Here is a 12,797-nt window from a genome sequence, read left to right on the forward strand (position 1 = left end):
AACAATGAGATATTGGGGGTTCTGGTGTTGTTGGAGTTTGTTACATATTCACCAACTGCATGTTTGATTATTCTATGGGTATCCAGTTATCCCTGTGTTAAGTTAGCAGCAACCAATGGTTCATTCTTCGCGTTAAAAGCTAGAAGGAAATCCTTCATCTACAATATCTAGGGCCAGTTGAAGTTGTTTTGGCTGGAATGATGAACAGTGCGGGGTGTGTGTGCGGAACCGCGACCCACTCGGAGATGGCAAAAGGTTGGGCGAATGTTGACCTTCGACTAACACTTTACCACTAAATTATCAGCTAGGGCAGATATATTGGGTTGCCCGACTAACATCCACTTTTGAACCCCCGGGACTAAGCCTCTTAACAAACATCATGTTGCTAGTCGCAGTAGGCGCCTGCTATGTCGATACAATATTAACGTCAGTTGTTTCCCTCCCGTTACGCACCAAAACTCAGCTCACATCATCAGAACACCGCATTACCCCGGAGAGGATGAAAAGCTACGTGCTTCCAGTATCTCGCGACGACGAGGAGGGAACTGTCCAAATACCCTGGAGGTATTGCAACAGCTCGTCGCGGAGAATCCAGCGGCTAAGGAAACATCGCTAAATCTTATCGCCATCCTACCTGCGCAATCTTCTGTTGCTTCCCGGCAAATCCGAGAGGCTTTTGAACCTGGAGTATCTCTCAGCCATTGTATCTATCGTGAACAGTTTCAGGAGCCAGCTTCTAGTTATATCTTCAAAAGCGAAGCGTCCGGCAGCAGGACAATCGTCAATTATAATGAGCTTCCGGAAATGACGTTAGAGGAGTTCACCTCGATCACTGACAGACTAAGGGCCCAAGACGCTTGGTATCATTTTGAGGTTTGTCTATTTCGACTGGATCAACAGTGTATTGTATTTAGCTTACACTGTTAATGTCTAGGGCCGCATACCAGACGTGACACTGGCCTGTATACGTCATATCCGTCACCACTATCCGAACTCCAAGATCAGTGTAGAGGTGGAAAAGCCTGGGCGGGAAGGGCTACAGGAACTTTCTGAGGAGGCAGATGTAGTGTTTTACTCAAAGAGTTGGGCTCAAGTGGGCATCCTATTGTCTATTATTTTTAGGATTAGCTTTACTGACGTATTGGCAGGCCAATGGATACAAGTCCGCTGAAGAATGTGTTCGAAAGCAATCATCTCGGATACATAAGGCGTAAATCACCTCCTACCCCAAATTTGAAGCTGTGTATACTAACTAGGCTGAAAGGTCTCTTCTTTGTTGTACGTGGGGGCAAGATGGAGCTGCGGCCCTTGAAACCACCCCTACAAACTTCGTGCATAGTCCGGCATACACGCCGGGCGATTTCCAGGTAGTTGAGTAAGTAACTTGCTTTACGTCATTTATACTTGACGCTCGAACGTTGACTGATGCGCCTCCAGCACAATTGGAGCGGGAGATACTTTCATTGCGGGGATGCTATATGGTTTGGTCTGCAAGGGAGATTCCTGGGACCTTTCACGAAAGTTGCGTGCGGCTAATCGTATTGCGGGAAAAAAGGTCGCCCAGGAAGGATTCAATAACCTTGGGCGAGTATTAGAAGCGAGTTCCTAGATCCGGCTACGAGTATGGAATATGAGCTCTACAAATAGTTGATGTCCGCTTTGAGCAAACCATGTAGAGGGAGCTACCATGTACATAAATGCGTACGAGAAAAGACGCACAGAACAAACCTCCCATAATAAAATATAAACACTCATAGTACTCATTTTCCTATTATTATTATAGAGTATTGAAGGACACTCTTAAGGCAGAGAGGTGTATAGATCTACTTTCCTTTTTCGGAAGGTACACGTGACTGCGTTATCTTCAAAGGCGGTGTACTAAAAAATTATTCTGCCCGCAACTTTTTGCTTTTCGGCGAAGGGTTTTGCGGGCAATCAAAAGCACCAACTTCGAGATTTTGCAATCCCTGCAATAATTAATCCAAAATGGCTTCCGTCTACAAGACAGTATCCAAAAAGAGGTCCCGCGAACTTGCGAAACAACAAGAAGATGATGATGAAGATGTTATGATGGAGGAAATGCTCAATGATGCCGACGATACGAGCGATAGTGAAGAAGATGAGGAGGAAAATACCGCCGATTCAGCAAAGAAGCAGCTCTCCGCTGGGCTCATGCCTAAGACCCGTGTACTTATGCTCACCTCGCGAGGTGTCACATCTCGGTAAGTGCTCAATCTGGAATCGCAGTATCAAATTTGAGCTCAATGTACTGACTGTACTGGATTTTATTTAGTCACCGACATCTTCTCTCCGATCTCACCTCATTACTTCCCCACTCCCACAAGGAAAGCAAGTTGGATTCGAGAAAGAAGGCTGCTGGCTACAACCTACTTCTAAACTCTCTCGCCGACTTACACTCCTGCAACGTGATTTTCTTCCTCGAGGCCAAGAAGAATGGACAAGATTTATACCTGTGGCTTTCACGACCGCCGAACGGGCCTACGATCAAGTTCCATGTCAATAACTTGCACACCATGGCGGAGTTGAACACTGGATTTGCTGGTAACTGCCTGAAGGGTGGTCGCGGGATTGTCGTTTTCGACCAGTCGTTTGACGAGCAAGGCCCCGTCATGAGCCAGCCTGGAAACGAGTACCGGGGACTGATCAGGGAGATGCTCCGTGGCGTGTTCTGTGTACCAAAGCGCGGTGTCAAGGGAATGAAGCCCTTCATCGACCGTGTCATTGGAATCTACGGTGTCGACGGCAAAATCTGGATCCGCGTTTTCGAAATCAGAGAGTCAGAAGGTGGAGGCAAGAAGAAGGATGGTGAGGAAGAAGCTGCAAAGCCTGTTCACAACCCCAAGGATGGTCCCGAACTTTCTCTTGTTGAGATTGGGCCTCGGTTCGTCCTCACACCTATTGTTATCCTGGAAGGTAGCTTCGGTGGCCCTGTTATCTACGAGAACAAGGAGTACGTGAGCCCCAACCAGGTCCGTCGTGATATTCGGGTTAGCAAGGCCGCGCGGTACGCCAAGCGGAGGGACGTACAAACTGAGCGACTATCCAAGCGGTCAGATTTGGAGATGGGAGTGGGTGAGCGGAAACCGGGTGCTCTGGACACCCGGGTGCTTTTCGGATAATAAGCGCCGTTTTTTCGATTTATTCACTGTTTTTTCGATGTACTCTTAGACTTGATATCCTGAAGGATGTATATGCGTGGGATTCATGTTCACGGTCATATTGAAGGCGTCTTTGGTGGGTGCAACTTCAACGTCTCACTACGAGGTAGTTAAAAGAAAATATTTATGCCTTGTTCTTCGTCGTTCCTCTTCTGAAGTTAGCTAGCCATTAACAAAATGCACCGTGTGTAAGGAAACGTTGCCCAACCGTACTATTCAATTGCTCTAACCGACTGAATATTTTGTCTCCGTTAGTTTTAATGCCAGTATCCATTAAAGAAGTAGTTTATCAAGCCATATCACAGCCATTCGTCTTGTACTTGGGAACATCTTTGGCAGAAGCAGACCAGATTATGAACAACATTGTAGCCAATAGTATTGAAGACAATGGAAATTATACAACCACATGATTATATAAGCGCGATAACTGCATAACTAAATAATGAACTACTAAAGGAGCTTGGGCGCCCAAGCTCCTCCTCAACCTTGGAACACTCTCAACCATCATGGCATCGCTCTTTTTATCCAGCCCTTTGTGGCTAAAGGGAGTCCAGTCCCATAATTTTGAGATGATTCTCAACACTTCAGTCATGCCCAAGTTTCTTACCTTCTCAGACAGCCCCAAGGGCGGGGTCGCAACTTGAAGAGTCATACATTGTTCGTGACGGCAGTTGAATTACTGCTATAACGAAGCTGTGCCTTGTGTTTTTTTAGCAAGAATCTTGACACGAAATATAAATAATATCACCAGACAAAATAAATACATTACAACAGGTAAGCCGTTAGTAATAACCGTCAATGACCACCAGAATGCCATTGTTTATCTGAGCGTACCTAATTCCAGAGGATACAGACACTATGCGCTTCAACTATCTTGCCACGGAGCTCCTCCTGCATATATTTCGCTCCTGCGATACCATATCCGACGTCATGAACCTCGCAGCAGCGTCACGCCGATTTCGCGACGTCTTCAATCGATCGAACAAGCTACAAATCCTCATTGAGGTTGCGGAGGTGGAGTTCGGCCCTGTCGATGATATCGTCCAGGTAGCGACACACAATACAAGCCAACCACCACATCTTCATCGAACGGCACCGCTTACAGCATCTCTCCTCAAACAAGTTGTTGAGATTGGTAGAGCCGCTCAGAAATGGGAGATAATATATCCTATCAAGAAATGGAAGATGGATTTCGAGAACCGACGTTCGCTCAGCAACGAGGAGCGATTCCGCCTGCGCCGCGCTATCTACCGACTATGGCTGTACCACCGCGCGTTTCATACGCGTGAGCACGATCGATATAGCCGCAGTTTGCGGAATACCGTCGCCGAGCGCGCACAGCTCCTCCACAACTGGACCACGCCAGACCTAGCCGAGATTGAGGACATACGCCTAGTCATTACCGATATCGTCCAAAACCACATTTGTCCGAGCAATGGGACTATCCAACGAAAGTTCCGAAAACACTACCCTGAGAGCAACCAGCAACTTACCTTCAACGTCCACCTAAACTACCCTATGCATAACACCTCGACACCGTACGGGTTCTATGACCCGAATTCCGAACCTACAGACCGTCACTTTTACACCACCCACCCAACCACGGCCTATAATTCTTCTGCCAAATACCGCTCGCGCTTTCGGAATGATATATTCCATGAGCCTGGCTCGGAGGGGTGGGGAGATGAAATCCCACACTACTACGTCGTGCAAGACATGATGAAACTTGACCCGGGGCAGGTCCTCTGGCTACGGGAACATTGTCCGTTGAAAGAGCAGGTTGAAACCTTTGTGCTCTCTCTAGGGGACTGGTTCCGAAATAACGGTGAGACGTTTGGTGATACTCTTGAATGGGTGATGAAGGAGAGAGGCGATGAGATGGAGGAACTCCGAACCGCGATTTCGGAGCGGGAATTAGGGATCGCGTGGGATTAGTTCGAGCGAATCTGTTTTCTGAAGTATATTGGCAGTTATAATACGGAGTAAAAGGATATATACGTAGGACATTCCGAGGGCTTCGGCCAAGAAAATACGCCAACAGGCTATTAGCCTATTACAGTTCGAATATATGTAAACAGTACAGAGGACTTTTCTAAAAGCATCCAAAAATCCAAAAAGTAGGATATCTATTATATATTACAAGACATCTAATTGCCCGGTCTATTATACATGAGAAATATAATCTACAATCGTAATATACAGTAAGTCGTCTGTTCTATAAAACCGAACACCCTTCACGATGACGAGGTTCCGCTCAGCAGTTTTAGAACCAGTTCATACGTTCCCAGCGTGATCGCCGCGGAGGGAACTGTCCGGATCATGTGGGCCGTCAGGCCACCGTATAAGGCGACGAAACCTTCCTCTTTCACCATTAGCCGCAGGCATTGCACTACGCCTGTGTATTTCTGGCGGCCGTCAGCCATTGGGGCTTGTCGCAGTCGTGTTCGCAGGACCTGTGTAAGAAAGTCTTAGTGATCTTGTTCGGTTTTCTTGAGCATGAATACAACTTACTTCGTGAGGATAGGCAATCAGCACAGCAATCAGCTTGGAAACGCCCGCCGCGCCACTCATTATCAGCCCCTGCGTCACTTCACTCGACTGGGCCTTCCCATGTCGTTCATAATGATGAGCAACCATGACCTTTATCCGCTCGTAAGCAGCCAAATGTAATGTCGTCTCAATAACCCCCAAGTAACTGGCCATCAAGCCCCTGTAGAGGCCCTTGATTCCCTCTTGCCGGATAACCTGCTTAACACAATCGTAGCTATTCCGATACTGCGGCGGTCTCAATGACCCATCACTGTTCGCATGCGATCTATCAAGCTGTAATCTGGTCTTTACTAGCCAAATCGGATTCGTCGCTGTCCCCGTCACAACGCCTGCGGTGGCGGCGGACAGCGCGTGAACTGATGTCGCATCTTTATTAATCCCTAAGAGTTCGGGATATAGCCGTTTGCAATTCCCATACGCGTAAAATTTGATTGCTGTCGCCGGGACAACACCTGTAAGACTGGGCCCGAGGCCGCGGAATAAGCTACGCCAGCCCTCGACGCGATGAATGGAGAAGAGAATTTCAAAGGTTTCGCTAAAGTGGGTAATAAAAGAGCGCGCGATGGACGGGCGTGTATGTTGTGCGGAGATGGTGGATTTGAGTTGGGAGCGGTAGTAATCGGATTGAAGGCGCGTTCGGAGGACGTCAAGGGGAGATGTGAGGAGGGCAGTTGCCATGCCGCCAGCGCTGAGACGAAGTTAGCATCCCGGAAATATAATGACCGCGTTTTATAGGATAGCTGATGGGAATACTCACGCGCCAGCTACCAGATGCGTCCATGAGCTGTTTATTTGCTGCACTTGCGGAGTGATCGGCTTTTCGTGTACAGCATTGAGAGCCGCGTCTTTCGTGTCGTTCTGCATAGCCTGCATGTCGGGAGATTTGCCTTGAGGCTGCCAGCTAAGTGAAAAATGAGAAGGCGATTCGGAGGACAGAAAAGAGGCCGATCTTGGCTTTGTCAATCCATGTGAAGCGGTAATGAAGGAATCTCGAAGGCAAATTGGTCCAGAATTTTTTAGGATCGGGGTTATGTAATCCGCTGCGGAGATAAGATGCAGTTCCGGGACCCCTTCTCGTTTCGGAGACCACCAGACGTGTTGCAGAATCAATCTGAGACATCCATTCATTCTGCCCATGATGGACGAACCTATAACTAAATTTGGAGTTTTCATTGGATGTATGATTCAAAACAAGCTTCTTCAATACCCGAGGTTTGATTGGACTACGTCCTGGCTTGACTCTGTTGGCTCTCGGTCTCCCTGAGACCCTGAGGCCTCCATTGACAAAGGACTAACTCAGAACTCCTACAACAAGATTATTTATCTTTATCGTCATTCCGGCCTCGAAGAAAAGTTTCTATGAGCTTATTCAGGATAGTTTCGACCAGTTGAATAAGACGGCTCGCCTGTTATTTGCTTTCAAGGCTGAATCTCATTTGTTACCGGTCGTCAGTGGATTCCTTCAACTGGAAGACAAGCTGAGATTCCTAGGCAGGCGCGTAGCTTGGGCCTCTGCTCCCTTGTCGCGCAGCTCTTGATCTACCAAATCCTTAGTTTCATCGTTTTTCAGTGTAAACATTATTCACATCATAGCTACAAGGATAACTGCATACAGACCGCACAGCCATTTCACAGACGCCAAATAAGAATAATGAAACTCGGCCAGGCACTGGAAGACTCAGGAAGTGGAGGGGGCCATGGATTAAGAACAAGTGATTTGAATGTGACGCGGTCAAAACAAGGGAAGGAAGATGGAACAGCGGGATGGAGTTTGAAATAGCATTTTCATCAAGTTGAAGGTAAAAAGAATAGAAGGCTGGTTAAAAGGAAGTCGAAGTAGAAAATGACAAAATAAGGTGTCCGGGGTAGTGTAAGGCCCAATAAGCATTGATAGACAATGTCCATATTCCCGTATGCCTTTTCCCAACAATGTCCATTGCCCCTCTTGTGTATCATCTCCGCAGAGGCCAAATAAACAGGCAAAAAAGAAACGTCAAGACCATTCAATTATCTCATCACAAATTTAAAGGCTCGTTGCGGTCGGCATGTCGTGTCTAAACCGGAACACCGTTGTACTAATTTTAACAGCATCCTCCCTTGTTTTCGGTATCCTGGGTCTTCTCAATGTCGATTATTTGACGACGCTCACCAACCGAGGCACCGCCAGATTCACCTTCAAGAGCCTTGCTGGACACAATGCGGTAGATTTCTATGGCGAGCAAGCTGTTAGGAGAGTGTACTGGAGTTTGTTCGTATGCAGTCATACCTGTGAGAATGTTCTGGAAAGCTAGTTCAACGTTGCTCGCATCCAGGGCGGAAGTCTCAATGAAGGAGAGGTTGTTCTCGCCTATTATCTGTCAACACCTGACGGGAGGTATCAAATGTGGAAATCAAGGAGAAACGCACTGGCAAATTGCTTGGCTTCCTCTGTGGGAACAGCTCGTAGGTGCCTCAAATCGCTCTTGTTACCAACCAGCATAATAACGATGTTAGAGTCGGCATGATCGCGGAGTTCCTTTAACCACCGGTTCACGTTATCGTAAGTCTGATGCTTGCTGATATCGTAAACGAGAAGCGCACCGACGGCACCCCGATAGTAGGCGGACGTGATAGCGCGATAACGCTCTTGACCAGCGGTATCCCAGATTTGAGCCTTGATTGTCTTGGAATCAACCTGAATGGAACGGGTTGCGAACTCGACACCGATAGTCGATTTGGAATCCAAGTTGAACTCGTTTCGGGTGAATCGACTCAACAGATTGGACTTTCCAACACCAGAGTCTCCAATAAGCACCACTACCCGAATATAGATAGGTCGGTGTTAGTTTGAGTTGAGTTCGGCGAAGGGGATCGCGGCTGTTCTGTCCGGCGGGCAGTGGCAACGTACCTTTGAAGAGGAACTATTAGGCAGTCATATGTTAGCGGTCTTCGTTCCTCGGGAATATTTTGTAGGATAGAAGGGCTGGGGAACTCACATCATACTCGTCGTTAGCCATAATTAACAACTAGAAGAGCCTACTGAGCTCTGATATAGGTAAGGTGTAAAGTTGGTGGTTAGGCAAGACTCGACGTGGCTGGATCCGTAGGCAGTTGGTGAGCGGAAACCGACAACAGGTGGAAACTCAGTTCTGGAGGGGCACGCGAGAGTTAGTCAACAAAGCCAGGTTGGCGGTGGTGGAAACATAGGAAAGAGCTGCTTCAACGAGAAGCATCTGGGACATAGTACGCACCTTTCTTGCAAGGGGGAAGCGAGAAATCACAGATAGGAGGCTCTCCAGGAGGTCCAGATGATGAATTCCCGCCCTCGTCGCAGGAGCCGGTGGCCGTCGTAACCCCCTTTGGGCCTAGTAAGTGGATCACGTGCCCCGCTCGTTTCATGTGTGTTTCTTTTTAAAGGCCCGGACTGGTGGTTTGCATATCGATCAAGCACACGGCTTTGCAGGGAGACGATCAACATATTTGTCCCAACTTCATGGGGCATCTGCTCCAGAATTTGTGGCGCTGCAGCTACATTCCGGGCATTGTACCAAGTGTCGTCCTATGTTTGCAAATCCCTCAGAACAGGAGAACGTGGAGCTCCACTCTCTGCAGGTCAAATTTGGAAGCGGCATAATTTCCACTGCAGGACCATTGTCTGATCATGGAGGCGGGAGGTATCAGCGATGATGAAATATCTCTTACATCCACTGTTGAGAGTGAACAACAGTCTGAATATGATGTCGAGACAATCTTAGCAGAGGAAGAGTTCCCGGATGGGATGAGATATCTCGTTCGGTGGCTTGGTTACTCTCTTGATAGATGTACTTGGGAGCCTGCAGGAAGCTTTAACTTCGGCGAGACATTACAAGATTGGGAACTGAAAAAGCAGCTAATTTCCGAGGGAAAGGAATCCGCCTTTGATGTAGCTACTTGGGAAGCGAGGTTAGTCCGACTCCAAGAGGAAAGCGATGAGAGAAAGCGCAGAAGATCAATAAAACGGCGGAAACTCTCAGCATCAGAGGCCAACTCAACTCCTGCCAAGCATACCGCCCCAACTATCCGAAGGACGAATTCAGATAAAGGCTTGGGCGGCTCGACAAAGCTCCAGCCGGGCCCAGCTCCCAGATCACTCTTTCAAGATGGGGTTCACCCAGCCAGACAAGGACTGTTGGGATCATCAGCTCAACGGTTGCCGCCTGTTCTTTTTGGACCCAGCCAGTCCACCCCGGATTCAGCCCGGCCTAAGAAACCCAGTTGCACTGATAAACCCAAACTGTTCAAAAACCTGTCGACAAAGTGGAGATATGAGAAGTTAGGAAGAACTGAGCCAGCACCAGACAAGAACCAGCTCGACCTCAGGCGGCCAACTGACTGGGCTCCTATATCGCCCACCGATATTACGCAACTTGGCCCCTCCCGCCTAGTAACAGATATTGCGGATGAGAGTCGAATTGATCATGCCTCTGATGATCCTTTGGACTCGCCTCGATCATCTCATCGCTATCAAAGATCACCGGTTACTTCATCCATTCCAAACAACAATGCGTGGAATGTGACAAACCCTGAACCCATCGAAACCCGCAGCGAGCCCATAAATAATATGGCAGCTCACCATGAATCCGCCAAGCCAACCAGCGAGTTCAACTTGGAGTTTCCCCCTAGGAGACCTAGCAGCACATCTAAGTTCTTACACCCCAAGCGTTGGTGGAGCCGCGGGGAACTATATGTCACGATCTACCTCGGCCCTGAAAAGCTGGAAATTGGTGACGTTAGATTATGCGGCATACCTTTCGAGGAGGCGAGGGGAATTTTTAAGATGAAGGTAGGAAAAGTAATTGAGTTGTGGTTCAAGGATCTATGTACTCTGGATGAATATAATGCACTATGCCACGGTGTAAGTCCCAATAAGAGCGAAATTATTATGTGATTTCTACTCCCGGTATACCGCGTCAGGCTACTAACACGACACCGTTTACCAGATGGTGAACCAAAAACTTGCGAATGGATGGGTCGAGGGATTCGATGACACCGAGCCGACGCTTCGCAGAGCAGCGATGTCGCTTTGGCAAGCAAATCAGGTTGCAATAGCACATATAAACCGCGGCGCGTGGGACGAAATACTGCTTGCGTACCCTCCAGGTTCTCCAGATTTCAACTTCCTTGATTCCGGTGCCTCTTGGTCCGAAAGAGGATACCTTCACCTCACTCTTAGGGGCCCTCTCAGACCCATGGAGAGCTTGGATTCACGCGCGAAAATTTACCCTCATCTGAGAGAAATTAATAACACTTCGGCTGGTGGTAGCCTTGGGCCAAGTACGGTTCATGTGCCAAGTGGTGTGCAGCTGTCGCGCAGCATCGACGTCGCACAAGAAAATACCAAACCTTCTACAAGTCTTCCCACACTGGACCCTCCTCCGGACACAGCAATTTATATGCCATCCTCCTTGAACTCGCCCACAACTCCGATCGTATCCAGTAATTCGACTGTTCAGAAAGTCATACCCTCCACCGAATCCATGAACCGCACCGCTCATCCTACTCAGGCCCCCGCACCAGATGGATCGAACCTTGATGCAACTCCGGATTTGGATGAACTCCTGTACTCCAACTTCGGCATTAGCTTTAAGAAATTGGCTACGATCAGTAACACGGATAAACCTCAACGAGCAGAGATGTTCTTTGTCTGGTTTCCTGGTGATTCGGAGCTCGTCAGAAATGAGAAGGAGCTAATCCTCGCATTCTTAAGAAAACACACCTCTCTACTGTTCTCCAACAGCGTGGATGTGGATTGGGAAAGATTTGTCGCCATGGTCAAGAAGAATACGATGCAAGGGGTTATTCTTGTTTGTTTTCCTGTTTTCCTTTCCCGTATCCTACTAACAAACAACTGGATAGTTCCATGAGTCTTTCGTTCAGTACGAGACTATCCCATTCTTCAAAGAAATCCTCCGCAAGTCATCGACTTTCTGGAATATTTCCATTTCTCAGCCACTTAAATATGCTGGTCACCAAGTGCACGCCCAGCGGCTATTTCCGCATGGGGGTGTCATCCTATTAACTGAAGACTTCATGGTCCGCGAACCGGATGCTGCAACGATAATTCTGGGTTGGTTCTGCGAGTATACTCGAACGAAAATTCCAGGAAATTGGAAAATAATGGTACGTCCCGATATTTCGAACTGGCTGTCGAAGCAGGTCGAGATCAGCGATAAACCAAAGAAATCTTGGTACGTATTGTTTGCGTGCACATCCCTTTCATGAGCTCCACTAATAAGGGCCAGGTGGCTTGCCATTTCTCATTTACTCGGACGACTCGGATTATCCCCTGCTGACGGTCGTCTTCCAAGCATCGAAGATAACCATAGCTCCGTCATCTCCCCATCTATGCTGCCCAGATATGGCTCGCGAACTTCGGACGACTGTCCAACTATTCCTAGCAATTGCACCCAAGAACAGCGCGACACTGACCATCTTGCGGAGTTCTTTGCTGGCTGGAGTATAGTCAATGCGCATCGCTTCCGCCGTTTCTCCATGATCACAGCTCTGGAGCCCCTCAAAAGATGGGCAGATTGGCAACATATCGAAATCAGAAGCTCCCAGGAGTTCTATAATCTTCACCAAATCGACCCCAAAAGAATACAAACCACACTCCTCCAAGAGACACCAAGTTCTTCTACAGCGGAGCCCTCACCTTATACTCCACGGACCCCGATGCCATCCAGTACTCCGGCTTATGAGCAGCGACCTAGTTCGTCTAATACCCACCAACCTCTTTTCCAGCATACGTACGGTCAGCCTTATCAGTGAGGAAGTGGACGCACGGGTCTCTCTTCTGACTGTAGGTACATTATACTATCAGCTATGAACCACACTTCGTTTTTGCCCTCCTTCTACATAGCCACCCCAGGCCCTACTTTGAGAGATTCATAGAAGATACCACTGCATTTAATGGATTATGAATATTGATCATTCGGGATATCACTGTCATGTCCACGTACAGTACAACTGAAGTAGAATCAAAAAGCCAGTCCGCGATCTCGTAAGTGCTAATAGACGGACGAAAGAAACCATGGTGGAGAGAAATGCTAA

At 48.0% G+C, this 12,797-nt stretch overlaps 5 protein-coding genes across 5 annotated transcripts; 3 read left to right on the forward strand and 2 right to left on the reverse strand.

Moving 5' to 3' along the window:
- Positions 1–292: 292 nt before the first annotated feature.
- Positions 293–1,753, forward strand: ASPVEDRAFT_182060 (ketohexokinase). Its single transcript, XM_040808884.1, has 6 exons — positions 293–426; positions 477–873; positions 935–1,093; positions 1,149–1,210; positions 1,265–1,375; positions 1,438–1,753. Exons 1-6 carry the CDS (start codon positions 380–382, stop codon positions 1,607–1,609), a joined length of 948 nt encoding a protein of 315 aa, XP_040662140.1. The 5' UTR covers positions 293–379; the 3' UTR covers positions 1,610–1,753.
- Positions 1,754–1,921: 168 nt separating this feature from the next.
- On the forward strand, positions 1,922–5,114 carry ASPVEDRAFT_182061 (uncharacterized protein; the record flags this gene model as incomplete). The annotated part of the gene is made up of 4 exons (XM_040808885.1): positions 1,922–2,222; positions 2,294–3,093; positions 3,639–3,811; positions 4,026–5,114. The coding sequence occupies exons 1-4, from the start codon at positions 1,987–1,989 to the stop codon at positions 5,112–5,114; spliced, it is 2,298 nt and encodes a 765-aa protein (XP_040662141.1). The 5' UTR covers positions 1,922–1,986.
- A 191-nt stretch (positions 5,115–5,305) lies between these two features.
- Positions 5,306–6,715, reverse strand: ASPVEDRAFT_35772 (putative mitochondrial carrier protein (Rim2)). Its single transcript, XM_040811067.1, has 3 exons — positions 6,487–6,715; positions 5,691–6,417; positions 5,306–5,632 (listed from the first exon to the last, which is right to left on the reverse strand). The coding sequence occupies exons 1-3, from the start codon at positions 6,600–6,602 to the stop codon at positions 5,414–5,416; spliced, it is 1,062 nt and encodes a 353-aa protein (XP_040662142.1). The 5' UTR covers positions 6,603–6,715; the 3' UTR covers positions 5,306–5,413.
- Positions 6,716–7,810: 1,095 nt separating this feature from the next.
- On the reverse strand, positions 7,811–8,725 carry ASPVEDRAFT_23398 (Rab family GTPase; the record flags this gene model as incomplete). The annotated part of the gene is made up of 4 exons (XM_040809539.1): positions 7,811–8,076; positions 8,136–8,525; positions 8,617–8,629; positions 8,705–8,725. The coding sequence occupies 4 exons, from the start codon at positions 8,723–8,725 to the stop codon at positions 7,811–7,813; spliced, it is 690 nt and encodes a 229-aa protein (XP_040662143.1).
- Positions 8,726–9,154: 429 nt separating this feature from the next.
- Positions 9,155–12,684, forward strand: ASPVEDRAFT_35774 (putative Chromo domain protein Chp1p). Its single transcript, XM_040811068.1, has 4 exons — positions 9,155–10,602; positions 10,688–11,551; positions 11,604–11,935; positions 11,990–12,684. The coding sequence occupies exons 1-4, from the start codon at positions 9,370–9,372 to the stop codon at positions 12,513–12,515; spliced, it is 2,955 nt and encodes a 984-aa protein (XP_040662144.1). The 5' UTR covers positions 9,155–9,369; the 3' UTR covers positions 12,516–12,684.
- Positions 12,685–12,797: the final 113 nt, after the last annotated feature.

The sequence above is a fragment of the Aspergillus versicolor genome (assembly GCF_001890125.1).
Source record: "Aspergillus versicolor CBS 583.65 unplaced genomic scaffold ASPVEscaffold_1, whole genome shotgun sequence".
In the NCBI taxonomy this organism is placed as follows: Eukaryota; Fungi; Ascomycota; class Eurotiomycetes; order Eurotiales; family Aspergillaceae; genus Aspergillus; species Aspergillus versicolor.

Excerpts from the sequence above, each read along its gene's own strand:
- ASPVEDRAFT_182060 (XM_040808884.1), top strand. The coding sequence starts at position 380 with ATGTTGCTAGTCGCAGTAGGCGCCTGCTATGTCGATACAATATTAAC. Across the intron at positions 1,211-1,264 it reads TCATCTCGGATACATAAGGC|GTCTCTTCTTTGTTGTACGT; the intron begins GTAAATCACCTC and ends CTAGGCTGAAAG. Across the intron at positions 1,376-1,437 it reads GGCGATTTCCAGGTAGTTGA|CACAATTGGAGCGGGAGATA; the intron begins GTAAGTAACTTG and ends ATGCGCCTCCAG.
- ASPVEDRAFT_35772 (XM_040811067.1), bottom strand. The coding sequence starts at position 6,602 with ATGCAGGCTATGCAGAACGACACGAAAGACGCGGCTCTCAATGCTGTA. Across the intron at positions 6,418-6,486 it reads ACGCATCTGGTAGCTGGCGC|CGCTGGCGGCATGGCAACTG; the intron begins GTGAGTATTCCC and ends ACTTCGTCTCAG. Across the intron at positions 5,633-5,690 it reads TGATTGCCTATCCTCACGAA|GTCCTGCGAACACGACTGCG; the intron begins GTAAGTTGTATT and ends TTTCTTACACAG.
- ASPVEDRAFT_35774 (XM_040811068.1), top strand. The coding sequence starts at position 9,370 with ATGGAGGCGGGAGGTATCAGCGATGATGAAATATCTCTTACATCCACT. Across the intron at positions 11,552-11,603 it reads CGATGCAAGGGGTTATTCTT|TTCCATGAGTCTTTCGTTCA; the intron begins GTTTGTTTTCCT and ends ACAACTGGATAG. Across the intron at positions 11,936-11,989 it reads GATAAACCAAAGAAATCTTG|GTGGCTTGCCATTTCTCATT; the intron begins GTACGTATTGTT and ends AATAAGGGCCAG.